Here is a 17,877-nt window from a genome sequence, read left to right on the forward strand (position 1 = left end):
ATCATGCTCTTGTAGCATTAACAAGCTGTCACGTTCATTCTGGTTCATGTTGACAAAGTTGTGTGCTTGTCTGTGTTGATTCTTGTTTAGAGAATTTAAATTGTATAGGTCAAGCTCACGTAATTTCTCATATATTGCCAGTTTGGGGAGTAAATGGGGGTTATAGGTGGAACTAATTCTAAAGATGCTGCTAGTGTTAATGTTGGTCTGCAAAATACTTTCTTGCATTATACACAAATTCAATTTCCTGAAATAAAATTTTAAATATATTAATGTGTCTACAACATTGAACTTATTAGTAGGTACAAAAGTCATTCCCTTTGAGAGTAGATTGGTCATGGCTTCATTAATACATAGCTCAGAATAATTATACACTGCGAAATCTTTCTGGTTATTATAAACCACTGTACATACATTGGTAGACTGTTCTAAATGATCATTCAGTTCTAAAAGTCCATTAACAGGAAATTCAATACTGATGTCATTAACTGAGGAAAAATCTAAGTCCACCGGTTCTTGTTTTTCGGCCTGGCTCCTTCAAACCCCAAAGGGTGAAACCCCACATGGGGCTGTTGCCTGTTATTGTAGTAGCCTTTGTTTCTTATTCTCTCACTCCTCCTCAAATTTCGGGTATTTACTATCGTAGTTTAAAACTACTTCATCAGTCCTTTCAAACCTTGGTTTGTTGCAATTCATTAAATAAAGGGGAAGAGGAGGTGGGTTTCTACCCTCCTCAGGTGGGCTCTTAGGTTTCCTATAAGAACCGGGAGGTTTTGGATAGGCAGTACTGTTCGCATAATCATTGACATCCCTATCCAATTTACTCAATTTTCCAACCTTTAATTTTGTAATATGTTGATCAATACTTGTAAAAATTCTGTAATGCTCGAATTTCATATTCTTTGTCATCACAAATAACTTTGTCCAATATAGCAAGTTCATCAAACAAAAGGACTAGTTCATTAATATTGTGCTTTATCAAAAGGTCTAATAATTCCAAGCCACATCTGTCAAACAATTTGATTAAATCACTGTACAGGGCTGAGTCATGTTGTAGCCCTGTAGGAACACACCATACTTTTAAACCTTTGGGAACCACTTTTAACCTTGTGCATTCCCTCAGGTAGGGGTTCTAAACTTGAAGCTTTTTGCAACATGAGAGTTTAAAATCAAATTCAGTAAGCTTGCCTTCTAAAGAAGGAGCGTTTCATTCTGTGTTGTTGTTTTGAAAGGATATTCCTGCCTGCAACCATTCCTGGAGCTGGGGGATGTTTTTAGTTAGTCCTTGATCTTGACCATTCAGTCCTGCTGCTGTTTGAAAGCTCCTGCTTTCAGTTTGCACTGTATGAAGCTGTGGAATGATTGTAGTTAGTCCTCGATCCTGACCGTTTGGTCCTGCTGCTGTTTGAAAGCTCCTGCTTTCAATGTGCGTCATTTCCGGTACACGCAAACGGGTTTCGTTTCCCTGTGCAGACTCTGCATCCAAAATTGAACCTGAAGCTAGACATTGTGGGGTAATGTCAAAATTAGTCTGTTCGCTGGTTTCTCCATGTAAATCAGCATGCTCAGTAGTGCAGGCTCTATTAGTAAGACCTACCTGTTGATAAAGGTCATCCATTCGTTGGGTAAGCTGCAAGATGAAAAAAGCAGCTAAATACCCGATCTCTGTCTCTGATCCTTCCTGTGCTTGTTCCATCTGTGGTGACCCATGGACCTCAATACTGCCAGAAGCCATGAAATAAAACTGAGGAAAATGACAAAGGCAACAAACAAACCAAATGAATAACACTGGCAGGAAGGGTCCCAAGAAACACTGGACACAAAATGTTGAGTAAAAGCAGAACTTTAATGCTAAATAAATCCAATAAAATTGATGTGAGCGCTTTTGTTAAAACAATGTTAACTTCATCAGACAATGTTAACTTCATTAATCAAAACAATGTTAACTTCATCAATATGCACAACCAATGTTTAAATATCTTTTTAAAACACCTTTTAAAACAATCTGATTGGACACAGAGAACCAGCTAAAACATGACTAAGATGAATGGATATAGTTAACCCTTTGCTAACTGTTGCAACAACACTTCACATTTAAAAAATATATATATTGTGAATACTTCTAGAAATTAAATATGTGTAAAAAGTGAATTATTTTCTCTAAAGACAAAGTTGAACTTGACCAATGTAAATAGTTATTGGAAAACGTGCTTTTTCTAAAAATGTTACTGTAAAAGCAACCTGTCAGGTTTTCCTACTTAAGTTTAATATCCAGAAAGTTAATCTCATATCCGGAACAACCCAAGGTAAATGACAAAAAATCTGATGTCTTATTAAGTAATGTTAAAAAAAATTAGCATTTGTATCACCCTTGATAATAAAAAACGGGTCGTCCACAAATCTGTCGTAAAACAAAATATTCTCAAAACTAACCATTGCTGGTAAGATTTCCTGTTCCCACCATCCTAATACAAGGTTAGCAAAAGCTGGGGCAACACTTGCCCCCATTGCTACACCCGTCTTTTTTCTATAATATTTGTCATGGAAAATTAAATCATTGTTATTTAAAACTATATCTAATAATGTACAGATAACATGAATTTGATCAACAGACATGTTACCATATTTACTTAAATAATCTCTAATAAATTCTGTCCCTAAATTAATTGGTATAGATGTAAATAAGGAGACTATATCTACAGTAACAAGAGTGAAGCATTCATTAGCAAGGCATCTTTCTACCTGAAAATTCCTAATATGATCTAGAAAATCCTAAGAGTCTCGACAATATGAAGGCAGACTTTGCACCAATGGATTCAATACAGAGTCTAAATAAATTGAAATCCCTTCAGTTATACTACCAGCTGCTGAGACTGTAGACCTAAAGGGGGGTGGTTTGGATTTTTATGAATTTTAGGTATACCAAACAGAATCCCTATACGCGGATGTTTTGTATAGAAAAAGTTGTATGTTAACATCTATTTCTTTATTTAGTAACATACCATCCAATGCTGAATATACATATTTATACCTCATATGTATATCACATAAAAAACTTATTGATAATCCTCGTTATTACTCAACATTTCTTCTATGCCAGATATGTAGTCTTTATTATTTATAATCACCAAACCCCCCTGCCCTTGTCGGCTTTCATGAATCTTAAAGTTTTTACATCCCATAACTCTTTCAAAGCAAGGTGTTCAGCAGCATTTAAATTATAATATGATTGTACAGCCTTATTACTTGGCAATGTTCTTATATCTCTTGGACAAAATGCCTCAAACTGTTTAATTGTGAAATGCAAGGAAGGATTAAAAGTAGATGGTTTACTAAAATTTTTCTTAATAAATGAATATTGAAATATAAGCACCAGATTCAGCTTTCTACTATACATTTTAAGCTGTAAAATAGTTTGAGTCAAACAAGATCTGTGGCTTGATATGAAACCCAAACCCAACTGAAGTAGTTTGACATACAATCATTTAAAACAAAATCACTAAGATTGAATATTTTAGTCTCTTCTGCAAGTCCATATGTTACTTTGTTTTTTCCTTGTTCCTTGTATGAACTCTGTTCTGTGCTTCCGACATTACTTGTTTGCTCGTTGCAGGTATTTCTGAGTTTTTTGACTGCTCAGTTACTTCAGGAACAAGAGATTCAGCTACATCTACTTGACAGGTGAAACTATTAAGTGTATTCGTAGAGTTAACTAGTTTCGGGAATTCCGTATCATAGTTACTACCATGCTTTCTTTTAGATTGCTCTTGTTGTTTCTGGAACCATGGATTGTTCCCGCCTCTATTTATTGATGTAGAGTCATTCCTGAAGTGTGATTGGTTAAACTGCTTCTTAATCGTAGAGGAATTCTTAAAGGCACGAGACTGCATAGTATTACTGGTTTTGAACATCTTATTCACCTGGACTGTGGGCATAACATAGACAGTATGTGTAGAATAAGCTATACGGTCCTGTTCTAGTTTTCTCATTTTCCATGTTGCCACTGTCTTTTCATAACGATCAACTGCCATGAGCATTTGATCATACTGATATTTCCCTTCATAAGAGTTAGAAATAACTGACCACAATTCAGCATCCCAGTTTTCAAGCTGAATTCGTAGTGTACTAAGTCATTATTCTTTTTAACTATAAGTTTTAGAAAATCAAGTCCCACATTGTTGAAAAATTGAACTAACAATGGTTAGTTCTGAGAATATTTTATTTTACAACAGATTTGTGGATGATCTGTTTTTTATTATCAAGGGTGATAGTGATGCTAATATTTTTTAACATTACTTAATAAGACATTAGATTTTTTGTCATTTACCTTGGGTTGTTCCGGATATGAGATTAATTTTCTTGATATTAAACTTAAGTGGGAAAACATGACAGGTTGCTTTTATAATAATATTTTTAGAAAAAGCACATTTTTCAATAACTATTTACATTGGTCAAGTAATCATCCAGATTATATGAAACAGAACATCCCGAGAGGACAATTTATTAGAGCATCACACATGATTAGTGAGGATGATATGTTTATGAAAGAGGATGAATTTATTACTAGTCTATTTCTGGAAAGAGGCTATCCAACAGTTTTGCTGGAGAAAACAGTGACAGAAATTGTTATTAAAAGGCATGCCAACTTTCTGTCGATTTTGAAGGAAGGTTTTGAAGTAAAGTCAAAAGTAGATTTAAAGTCCACTAAGGAATTATCACGTTACTGTTTGGAGATGTCTGTGGACATTTTAAGTATTAAATATATTATTACACAGAATTGGAGAATTATCAGCAGTCATAAATATATAGGACAAGTATTAGGTGATACTCCGTTATTTGTTAACACTAGGGCTGGCAGTTTAAAACAGCTTTTAGATAAAGATAAAAATAAGAATGATAATATTGTTTGAACTAATAACATTAATACAAATAAAAACAAAGGTACTTATAAATGTAATGGTTGTACCAGTTGTAGGCACATTTATGAAAGTTTCTTTGTGATACTATCTCATTTGAATTATACAATTTATTTCAAATCGAGATATGGATGTGGCTCTATAGGTGTGGTTTATCTGGCTTTGTGTTCATCCTGTGAAGCATTTTATATAGGTATGACTACTAGACGCCTAAGGGATAGAATACAAGAACACCTAAGGGCTATTAAGAGAAGGGATGAAAACAATGCCCTGTTCAAACACTCCAAGTCATGTAGCAAGTTCAATAAGTTTCTTTTTACTGTTCTTGAACAGGTTTATTTGGATAAAAGAGGAGGTAATTTTAGAAATCAAGTGGGAAGTAGAGAAGTAAGTTGGCAGATTAAATTAGGGGTGGATGTTTTACCAGGTTTAACTGAACATATTAGAAAAAAGAAAAGTAAAAGACTATTAATATAGTTCTGCTCTTTCTTTAAGATTTAATTGAACGTATTGGTTAATTGGTCACGTTTTATGTATATATTGGCTGTCTTTTTATTCATTCTGATGAGGTGCTTTTATGAAAGCGGAGGTTAAAACCTTTTTACGCTAAATCCAGTTGGTGGTTCCTCTGTGCTGCTTAGTGAATTTTCTTATTTTTGAGTTGTGTTTGTTGTTCACTTGGCCGTTGTGGTGAATTGGTTTTTAGTATTTGCTAGAATAAATATTATGCATCTATAATGTTATTATAATAATGCAAAAGAAAACATAAATATATCTGTACACAAAACTGCATCTGTATACAGATATATGGAATGTTTATGTGATAAAATAAGTCTTTGTATAACTACAAATGTATATGGATAAGTATAGAAATATATATAAGTATACATATATAGGTCTGTAAATTACAAATATACATCTGCATGAGTACAAGTACAACTATTTTTTAATGTATGTAAATGTACACATTTATACACACAAAGAAAACTATTTGCATTACCTCATAATTTCATTTGCATTATTGCATTAACCTTGTTACTAGCTGAACTACAAGCAGACAGTTTTTGTAAAGAAAAGATTTTGTGTATGGCAAAAAGTATTTCTTAATATAATAATTGTATAAGAAAGCAATTTATTTGACAGTATTAGCTGCACATACAAGATGTCTGAACTCAGACACTACATCCTAGTCAGAGTGGAGACTGGGGCAAGGGAAGGGAGGTTGCAGAGCTGAGTGAATGACCAGCACATTGTTTAGAGAGAAATGACCAGATGAATTACTTCTGTATATTTTTAAACCATCCCTTGTATGCTTACAGTTATTAGCCAGGAAACTACCAAAGCATACATTATTGTCCTGAAATATATGTACTGCATCCATCTATAATAGTATTATGTGTTTTTTTTATTAAGGTTGATTTGAAAGGAACTGAAAACTCTTCAGTTGCTAGATTTTTGTGTGTGTGTGTGTGTGTGTGTGTGTGTGTGTGTGTGTGTGTGTGTGTGTGTGTGTGTGTGTGTGTGTGTATATACAGTTTCTTCTTCTGTGTGATCAAAATTCAATGACTTGTTGCATGAAACTGCAATTTAGGTATGTAAACCATAGACTGAAAGCGTATAGGCAACATCCCTTCCCTAAACACACAAGATGTACACCTATATACAAGTATAACCATTTGAAAGAAGATGAAATCTTATTCTTATAATGTGCATTAAAGGAAATATCAGCACAATATGACAATTCATATATTAATAAAATATTTAAACAAGTGTATATTAAGCAAATACAACAGTAAATGAAATGTCCTGCATAGGATTTGTAGTTTTTATCAAAAATGTTAAGGAAAATACTGAATTACAGATAAATAAAAATTGTCTTACATGTCCACTATCTAGGGGATGAGGATATTGCCATAATAAGGCCCAGCACATTAAGAGACTCAGTACATTGTCTGAAGCTGCTTGTAAGCAGCCTTTTTTAGGCAAGGTTCAAATGACAAATTCACCACCGTAACAGGAACATGCAAGCAAAAACTGAGGGTAATGCTACTCAATGCAAGAAGTCTAAATCTCAAAATGCAGTCACTCGAGGCACTCCTTAAAATGGAGAACATCGATATCTTTGCAGTGGCTGAGACCTGGTTCAAGGCTCTAGAGAACACCCCTGCATTACCAGGCTATAACTCATACCCCACTTTTTGGCCATCTGACCTGGATCAGAACACCAAAGGTGGAGGTGTGTCCATATTCATTAAGGATATCCACACCTCTAGGCTAGTTGCGCAACATAATGCATCTGAGGTTATCCAAGTGCAGCTAACTCTGGGCAAAACTGCAATCCAAACTGTAGCTTGCTACAGATCCCCCACCATGCCCCAAGATTCCCACTCCTCTTTTCTTGATGTTTGTTTGTTTGTGTCTTTCGGCTTTTCCCGGTTAGGGGTCGCCACAGCGGAACTCCAGTCCGCTAATGATTTACAGTAAAGTTTTATGTGCTGGCTTGCCGGGCCTAACGCACAACCTTCAACGATTAACTCCTCTTTTCTTGATATAGTGGAAAATATTAGGGTTCAACCAAACACACTATTAATGGGCGATTTCAACTACCCCACCATTAACTGGGAAAACTACACATGTACCAACTCCTTCGCTCAACGCTTTCTGGAATTCATAAATTCCAATGCCCTGGATCAACTTATCCACACCCCCACCAGGGGCAACAATATCCTAGACCTAGTCATTACCAACATGAGTGACTGGTGTTCCACACCTGAAGTCAACTCCTCATTGGTCAGATCCGACCATAAGCTAATCACCCTAGATATCTGCATCCTGCCCCCACCCACCATTAAGGAAACCATGGTAAAAAATTTCTCCAAAGCCAACTTCATGCTTCTTAAGACAGAAGTGGCGAACTTCATGACATTCATGCAGATGAACAATACAGTTACAACTGCTGAATCCTACACAAAAGCACTCTATAAGCACTTACATGAGTGCATGGATCTTGCTATCCCAAACAGAACCAAGACACTATCCTCCAAAAAAAGGAAGCCAATCTGGTGGTCCCCTGCCATAAACAAACTCTACAACAGAAGGAAAAAACTGTTGCAAAAGAGAGTAAAATCCCATGAGTGGAGGAGCTCCCTGGTCAGCCTCAGTAAGAAGCTGAGATCCCTTATAAGATCCTCCAAAGCTAGCTACGAAAACAAAATCACCACTGATTCTAAGGGCAGCCACAAAGCATTCTATAGCTATGTCAAGAATCTCTATGTCAACACCCAGATCTGCTCTGAGTTACAACACAATGACACAAAAATAACAGAACCAACTGATATTGCCAACATCCTGGCAGATAGGTTCTGTACTAACTTTATCCCCCTCTCACCCCCTAAAGGGCCCATATCTATACAGGAAGAATACAGAGTCCCTGTAATCACATTTATGCAGGTAAAAGCTGTACTCTCTAAAACCAAAAACACAGCATCCATGGGACCAGACAACATCCCAGGCTGCATTTTACATGAACTTCAGAACAAATTGGTTCCCCACCTAAGCACCATGTTCAATCATAGACTCACGTCAGGCTTTGTGCCCACTGAATGGCACACAGCAACAGTTATCCCACTCCACAAAGGGGGAGCCACCACCAATCCTGGGAACTATCACCCTATTAGCCTGATGAGCCTGGTCTGCAAGGCCATGGAACGTATCATCATGGAACTCATAAACAAAGATATTGGTAATCTCCAAACTCTGGACCCCACCCAGTTTGGGTTTGTGAAAGGCAGATTATGCCTTCTGAACCTGATCAACTTCTTTGAGGCAGCCACCAAAGCCATAGACGAGGGTAAGGTGGTTCACACAGCCTAGCTTGACCTCGCCAAGGCTTTCAACACCATCCCCCATTCTGGAATTATAGCTAAACTCAATAAACTAGGTATAACTCCCTACATCACAAGATGGATTGCCAACTGGCTCACTGACAGAACCCACACTGTAAAAGTTGCAGACTCCAAATCTGACTTCAAACCAGTGACAAGTGGAGTACCACAGGGTTCAGTCCTGGGACCCCTCCTGTATGGTATCTACTTGTCTGAAGTACAGGCTAACACAAAAGGCCTCTGGCTACTGAAGTTCATAGATGACTGCAAACTAGGAGCCATAGTTGAGTCCCCCAGTGATGTGGACATCCTACAGAAGGGCTTCACTGTGACAGATGCTGGTGTCAGAGGCATGGCCTCAAGCTCAATGCCAAAAAGTGCATTTTCATCCCCTTTGGTAAAAACTCTGTACCCATGAACTACCACATAAACGGCAGTCTACTTAACACTGAATGTGTGATAAGAGACTTTGGGACCCAGGTGGACAGTAGTCTCTTCTTTGATAATCACATCACCACAATAGTCAGGAAATACTTCTATGTGGCACATCTCATCACAAAAGGGTTCTCATCCAGGAAAAAAGAGGTCATTGTTCCCCTCTCCTCAGCACTCATTAGACCCATTATAGAGTACAATGCCTGTTTTGGAATGTACCTCACAAGACATCTGCAGCAGCTGGAAAGGCCACAGAAATACCTCACAAAGAGGATTACTGGCCTCAAACAGATGCCCTACACTGACCGTCTCAAAAAACTCCAGGTTTACTCTGTAGCATATCGCCTACTCCGAGGAGATCTCTGCCTAACATATAAAGCTATGTTAAACCCAGAGCTGTTGGACATGCTACACCTAATGAAATCCCAATACCTCCAAGCTACATGCTCTAGGGACCTAAACCTTGTCACCACAATAAACAGGACATGGAGGGATAGATTCCTGTCCCAGAGACTTCCTATACTCTGGAACAAGCTACCCATCTATGTCAAGCAAAGTTCCTTATTAGCACTCTTCATGAAAAATCTTGATGAATGGATGGGAAATAGGAAATACACCCTGGGGATCACTTCTGTGGCTCTGCTCGACAGGGGCACAGAAAATTAACTTTCTTGGGTGGTGTAAGCCAGGGAACCTTGTTGGCTAGGCTTACTTAGGCCCTTGGGCTGATAGCCTAGTACCTACCTATGAACCTATGAACCTATGAATAAAGTAGCAAATGTAGCATTCTGTCTTTAACTAATTTTGTTACTCTGTTTAACTACAAGTATTTATACAGTGTGATAAGTGAAGGCCTAATTTTTTTTCACTACATTATTGCAACCAAATCTCAATGGTATGTCAGTGTATCAAAGTAATATTCTGTCTTTAACTAATATTATTACCCTGTATAACTGCAAGTATTTATAAAGTATGGTAAATGAAGGCCTATATTGATTTTGGTATATTATAACAATGAAATCTAAAATATATGTCAATCTATAAATACAGTATGCTGTCTTTAACTGATTTTATTAAATACATAAGTACAAGTATGTATAAAGAGTGGTTTCAGTACAATATTGAAAACAAATGCATATCAGGTACAAATCTGATGTGTAATTATCATTTATATTAGTATAGTAGAATGCAAAATGCAAACTCCACCAATACTTAATGTCAGTACACTCACTCTTCCCAAGTATGCATAAGCACTTCATATGTCACTGTTCCCATGTATGCATAAGCACCTCCCATACATTTTATTGTACTTAAAAAAGATTTATAAAAATAAAATTATTTTAAAGTAAGAAATTGAATGCTGTGTAACATTATGTGTGAATTTATTGATTCTGTTTTTTTCTGTTCTCACCTTTTTCACCCTTTATCTTATTATACATTCCTTTGTCCTTCTTTATTTTATTTCTTTCACAATTCTTTTGACTTTTTTACTGTAAGATTCAAATTCATCAGAAGCAGCCCAGCCATATACCTGTCAGATTAGGGAATGTTTACCCTTTGCTCGTCCAACATCCTACAGGGTCAAGGCAATGACTCCACGCACCCTGGAACATGGCAGCCTGGCAAGCCTCATTGAACAAGGGCTTTGGGACTTAATTGAAGACATGGTGGAGCAGGTCATGGACAGATGGATTCAACCTACCAGGGCTTCTATTCAGTGGGTGGAAGACTCACTGCCTTAGTCTGTGCTGACCAGCAAATCACCACAGGCCCCCACCCCCTCAACACTGGGATCTTCCCTAGTAACACCATCTAGCAGTGGAAACATTTGAGGCCTTGTGGACTGGGGATTGTTGCTGGGCACCACTCCTCATCACCTCCTTCTTTCCCTTATCCGGCCTCCTACACCTTTTTATTTACTTCCCACCCACATAAAGAATACCCACACTACTATGTTATATAAAAAAAATTGAAAAAATAGGGGGTCTAACCCCCAACAAAAAAACAGTAGCCCTCTCACCTCCTCTAGCACAGCCCTCTTGATATGTTCCTGCTGTGTCTCCCTCTTTGTTGTGTCCCCCCTTTTTTAATCTTTCCTATTTCCTCCTTTCTAACCTTTAATGAAAACATCAGAGTTTCCAAATAAGGATACAAGGATACCTCTGTATAAACTATAATAACCCCCTTTATTTTTTTTAAATATTAATAATAAAAAATGTGCAGTCTGTCTCTTTCCTTAAGCAATTTTCACTCTTTTAAATTGCCCATAGATGCATGTGTCATGTGTTTTTGTTTGTGTATGTGTGAGACTGTGTATGTGCACATTTGCATGTGTCTGTGGAATGGGCTCGTACTCCATCTGGGGTAAGTTTCAAGACTTATTGCTTTGTATCTCAACAAGTGCTGGGATGGGCCTCTTTTCCCCTGCAGCCCTGAAATGGATTAAGCCAATAATCAGAGAATGAATGATTGAATAACACACAAATAGGGTTTGAAATCTGTAAATACTGAAAACATTATCATTCGGAATATACTAACATATAAATAAGTGATATATTTTTATACTCGTAACAGTGCTGGCACACGAGCAATGTAGGATATACATTACAAAGTGCTAGAGAGGATGCAATGATGATACTGGATACGGTTTTGAAAATGTTATGGCTGCTTGTGAAGTGTAATGTACATTTCTGAAAAAAGATATTCATCTACCATAGTTAAAGGTACAAACATGATTTATTGATGCTGTATTCATCAATGACTTATTGATGCTGTATTTGTCAAATAACTGAGTAGGACAGACTGATAACTGACTGTGTTGCCTAATTGATTGGATAGGGAGGATGATCTTAAGTGGCTGACATGGAATCACCCATGGTCGCATTCATGGATGACATTAGCTGGTAAGTTATTATATATGGAAGAGGCCAGGCTGGCTCATGTCACTAATGGTGATATGTACTGAACTGGGGGAACTATATGTGCACAAGAGCATGCACATCTATATTCTACCAGGCAACCTTTACAAGTTAATGCACCACCTTGTGGGAGAGAAGGGTAGACCAGCCCACAGAACATGCAGGATGGCTCCTCCCTGCTCCCTAACTCTTGCCTCAATCTTTTATCTGGATCTGGATGTCCCAGGAAAGAAACTACCACTGTTTGCTTTCTTAGATGTGAGAGGAGCCCTTGAAGAAGATAAAGAAGATTTTTTTTCTATCTTGTTTGGACTTGTCTTTTCTTTTAAGGGATGTATGAATCTAAAATCCTTGTCCTCATAACATTCATGAGGAAGCAACCCCTTTGGAATTCACTTACTCTTCCTTTCATGCAATGTTCTCAAAACCTTTTACAAATGTTCCAGATTATGCTAAGATGATGTGGACCAAGACAAATTGTAGACAAGGAGTGGTAGTCTTGCATGGAATCATATGTCCATATTTGTTACATTTCTTGAAACCCACTTATCAGTTTGCTCATGTATTCATGCAGACATAGCCGGTGTTAGGCACCCACCAAACCCGCGGCCGCGGGAAGCCCCCGATTATCTCCCCACATACAAGGGCCCCCATATGAAGCAGTTGCAGGTTTCAACATCTTTTACACTCCTTGTTTGGCACCTCGTTCATTCGTCAGTGCCGTTGCACGATTCCGACTTTTTTTTTCCCTGAAAGAGCTTGCTTCCTTGATGGCTGCAGCCAATCAGGTCCCTTGCTTTATTTGTCAGCTGCTCTCAATCAGGTCTGCTTCAGTGAAGCAAGGGACCTGATTAGCTGCAGCAGTCAAAGAAGCAAGTTTTTGCTTTATATTTTTGGTTTGTTCTTCATAAAATTAGTACTTTTCTTATACATTAATGAGTATTGAAGTCAGTAAATAATAGCAGACACATGCATTTAAGTTTCACACTTTATATCTTTCAGAAAAAATGTATGCTAAAGCAAAGTCTGAAAGCAAGATTGTGAAATTATATGAGCAATATTTAAAAAGTGTCCCTATTTTTAAGCCTTTGTACCCCTATTATTTTAGGCTTTGTCCAGATTTTTCATGCTAAGAGGTTGAGAGGTATGCTGTGAGGATGGAAGGAGGATGCAGGTTTTGCTGGAACGACCATGGGACCAGCAAAGCAGCTGTATTTTAACTGCCCTTGTAAGGGCAATTTCTAAAAGATCTGAAAAACTGTCCTTTTGAGGGAAATTTAAAAGGGCTGAACAGGTCTGGTTTGTGTGTAGTAGAAGCAAGCAGAGGATTAGTAGCAGCCTTCTATCAACTGCAGAAAAGGTAAGCTGCTGGGTTTATTTTTAACTTTATTTTTTGCTTGGGGGGGGGACCTAGGGAGAGGATTGTATAACTTTTTTCCTGCAGAGTTCTTACGCTAAGATGATTTGTGTTTGTGTGTGTGGGGGGAGTGAGGGACTGTGGTTGTAACAGTTTTATTTTATCTTTGTCCAGAATTCTTCTGCTAAGAGACTGAGGAAGGAAGGCTTGTTTGTAATCAATGTCCAGATTTTATATATTTTTTTTATCTAGTCTTGCATAAGAATATTCAATATTGCATTTTTGTTTTGTGTACAATTGTGCTGAAATATTGGTAGTGGGGGGATAGTGGCTGTGAGAATGCTGCAGAATGTACAGATGTTTTAATGGATACCAATGCAAACCCTGTTCTGCTAGAATGTTTTGTGTATGTTTACAACTATGCCTGATGCTACACCTTTGTTCTACGATAATTTTTTGCTCTGTCCAGAATTATTGTGCTGAGATGTTGGGAGGGGAGTTAGTGGCTGTGAGAATGTTGCAGAATGTACAGCTGCTGTTTTAATGTATACTAATACAAACCCTGTTATACTAGTATTGTGTATACTGGCAACGTTTACAACTATCCCTGATAGTAAGCCTTTGTTCTATGATAACGTTTTTGCGTTGTTATTGTGCTGACAGGTTGGTAGGGGGCGTTACAGTCTGTGAGAATGTTATGCAATATTTAGATGTTTGCCTGGTATTTAATTATTTTCATTAAAACATCTGTGGTTACGCAATACATTTTACTTCATAATCTGTTATTCCAGCATCTATATTTGCTGATAAGCACATTGTTTTTATGTTATGCCTTTGTGCTTTTATTTTACTTTCACTTCATCTAGATTTGTGCTGAGATACTGGGGTGGGGGAGGGCTGTGACAATTCTGCAGAATGTACTGATGTCTTAATGCGTGCCAATGCAACCCCTGGTCTACTATCGAAGTTGATCATAGCAAAGTTTCAGACTATCTCTGATGTCATGCCTTTGTTCTGCATTTTCTTTTTTTCTTTTTTTTTTTTTGGGCTTTGTCTGGAATTGTTAAGCTGTGAGGTTAGAAGAGAGGGGTAGGGGCTGTGGGAATGTTGCACAATATTTAGATGTTTGACCTGTATTTTTGGTCTGTTAGTCATCAAAAATGTGAATTCACACAATGCATGCTACTGGAAAAATCTGTTATTCTACCATCCTACCATCTTTATTAGTTCATAACCACACTGTTTTAAACCCCCTAATATTACATCCTTGTCTTGTTTTTTTTTTTTTTTTTTTACCTCCCCTAGAATTGTGCTGAGACTTTTTGGGGGACTATGAGAGTTCTGCAGAATGTACTGATTATTGTAATGAATGCTAATGCAAACCCTGTTATTCTAATATATTTCTAAGTTTATCATAGCAATGTTTGTAACTATCCTTCATGTTACACCTTTGTTCTGCAGTTATTTTCAGCTTTGGAATTATGCTGAGAGGTTAGAAGGTTGGTAGGGGCTGTGAGAATGTTGCACAATGTCCAGATGTTTGTTAGTTTTGGTCTGTTCTTCAAAAATGTGGGGTCACACAACGCATGCTACTGCAAAATCTTATTCTAGCATCATTATTAGTTCATAAGCCCAGTATTTTAAATTCTTAATGTTCAGTCTAACTGTAGTGCTGTCCATCATGTGTGAGTGTCTATGTCTTGTCTGCGAGTCTGTGTAACTGTCTGCCTTGTGTCTCTGTCCTGTGTGAGGGAGTCTGTGTGGGTGTCTTTGTGTACCTCTGTGAGACTGGCTACCTTGATGCTGTACAGAGGCTTGCCATAATGTAACAACATTACTACTAAATGCCAGTTAGTGTGTGTGTGTGTGTGTGTGTGTGTGTGTGTGTGTGTGTGTGTGTGTGTGTGTGTGTGTGTGTGCGTATTTGGCTACCTTGCTGTGGTACAGGGGCTTGTCGTAATGTAACATTAGTACTAAATGCCAGTCAGTGTGTGAACCTCTGTGTGTGGCTACCTTGCTGTGGTACAGGGGCTTGTCATAATTTATTGGTACTAAATTTTATTTATTTTATTTATTTAACATTTGTTGACCAGAAAAGTCCGACTAGGACAGAACCTATTTTTAGCAGAGGCCCAGGGAGAAATGCTGCAGAAGCATGTCTTTGGAATATGGGAGGAATCCACACGAACGCAGACAGGACATGCAGACTCCACACAGAAGGCACCCCAGCTGAGAATCGAACCAGAGAACCCCTTGCTGTGGGGGGGGGGCGGGCGACAAAGTTAACTGCTGCACCACTGCACAGTCTCAGTCAGTGTGTGTGTGTACCATTGTGAGTGGCTACAGGGGCTTGTCATAATGTAACATTGGTACTAAATGCCAGCCAGTGTGTACCTTGACATTTCAAGTCTTTTTAATTGTCTGAATGTAGTAACACTACACAGTGATTGTTAAATGGTGCTGCATGAGCTTGATAGGGAAGGAGGCGTGATGGCATTATGGTCACACCTATTATATTCTCCTGGGTAGGGCCCCCAACTTGAAACTTGCTGGGGGCCCCCAAAATACTAGCACCGGTCCTGCATGCAGGTAACAAAAAAAAAAAAAAAACTTCATAAGACAGACTGCATGCATCACACAGTCTAAATCTTAATTAAGCACCAACCAGAAATGCCAAACTTTAGTAAGAAGATGGCATAGTATCCTACTAGAAAATGGTGGCTTACCTGCTACGAGAGTAAGGGGGAGGAGCAGCAATAAAATCTGCTCCTCCCCCTTACTCTCCTAGTGGGGGTGGGGTGGAGCAGCAATAACAGATGACAGAAATTAAGTTAAAAAAGATAGATCTTGCTTGAAAAAAAAATGGTCAGAGAATAGCTTCAGTAACAATATCGAAGACATATTGAAAGTTCATAGGAACCAAAAATAGCACAATTCCACCAAAAATAATCTCATGCTACTTTTAAGAATGAACTTGTTTAACAAAAAATAAGATCTGGGGAAAGGGAGCACACATGCAGAACCTTTTGAGAAAAGAGTAGGAACTAAAGTCTGGGAAAACTTTAGGCGCTGAGATGGCTAGTTCTCCTGGCAACTAGTCCTGCTGGTTGATGTGGAAAAGCAAGATGATGTAAGATCACACAAGATCCATATAATTTCAGCTTAAAATATAGCCTTCATATATCTTGGCATCTATCACTACAAAAACAACTCTGGTCATATCAGGAGTGACAGACTCCAACAGAAATAGCAGATACAGTGCTGTCAGCAATCACTGGCTTAGATGAATTTTTTTTCTTCGAATAGATTCTCTGTTCTCCACACTGTTTCATCACTGTTGCTGTTGTCTTGTTGCGGACAGAACAAGAGTTAGCACCAAAATCTTGTATTTTCAAAAGCATAAACACAAACAAAAAAAGTAACACCCACACCCAGAAACCCATGTACCCACACACCCACACATATACGATGATATGATCTCATTTCATGTTAAAGTAAGCTTTATAGAAACTTTACCTTAAATATTTAAGTATGCACATCAAACATTGTGTGCTTTTATGTTTTCTTTCTAACAGGCATGTCATCTATGCTCCAAGTAAACACAATGCATATGCATCAACTAGTTTTCCTGGGCTGGCAGATGCTTTGTTTGATATTGAAAATGATGAAAACCAAGATGAACGCTGGGAACAAGTCAAGAAGGAAATATCCATTATTGCCTTCACAATTCGGTCAGCTGCAAGTACCATAAGAACTGTCAGTGACATTGGAGGATGCTGAATTAATTCATAAGGCACCGTTATTGAACTGAACATTTTTCAGTGGATGAAAAAGAAGAACTTTTAAATGGAAACAGTTTAGTAACATTTTTGACAGTATAATAATAAACTGTGTGTCTGACTGCATTCAGTACACATTTGTAATGTCAGTCTTGAAAAATGTCAAATACTTTTCAGTTCCTTAATGTTTATAGTTCAGCACTTCAAGATGAAGTCTGTAATCATATATGCTGCAATTATCCCTGGAAATAATAATAAAAAAGTGAAAGGAAAATGTTGTGCAACAATTTCTTGTAGAGTGGCATCTGTAGTTCCATTTGTAAATAATACAGCTAGCAAACAATCAAATGAATACTACAAAATCAGATAGAATAATATCAGAGTATTTATACAGAACTGGTAGCTAGGGAAGCAGAGATGGAGATGTTCTTAATGATGATACATAACAGGACAATGATTTACGAAAGATTGAATGTACTCTGCATCTTATTGTGAAGCATTTTGATATATACATTAAAACTTATTTATGTGCAAAATGTTCATTATACCACAACAAGTCCTTTTTTAGAATGTATTAGCTGTTATTAA

The 17,877-nt window shown here is 37.6% G+C and overlaps 1 protein-coding gene across 1 annotated transcript in view; it reads left to right on the forward strand.

Moving 5' to 3' along the window:
• Window positions 1–17,627, forward strand: part of LOC122803868 (putative N-acetylated-alpha-linked acidic dipeptidase) — an 812,772-nt gene extending 795,145 nt beyond the window's left edge. The window contains 1 exon segment of the mRNA XM_044073548.1: window positions 17,086–17,627. Within this exon segment, the coding sequence (XP_043929483.1) occupies window positions 17,086–17,290 (205 nt within the window). The 3' untranslated portion in view covers window positions 17,291–17,627.
• Window positions 17,628–17,877: the final 250 nt, after the last annotated feature.

Source organism: Protopterus annectens, chromosome 6.part0, assembly GCF_019279795.1.
Source record: "Protopterus annectens isolate FY-2018-M chromosome 6.part0, PAN1.0, whole genome shotgun sequence".
NCBI classification, from domain to species: domain Eukaryota; kingdom Metazoa; phylum Chordata; order Ceratodontiformes; family Protopteridae; genus Protopterus; species Protopterus annectens.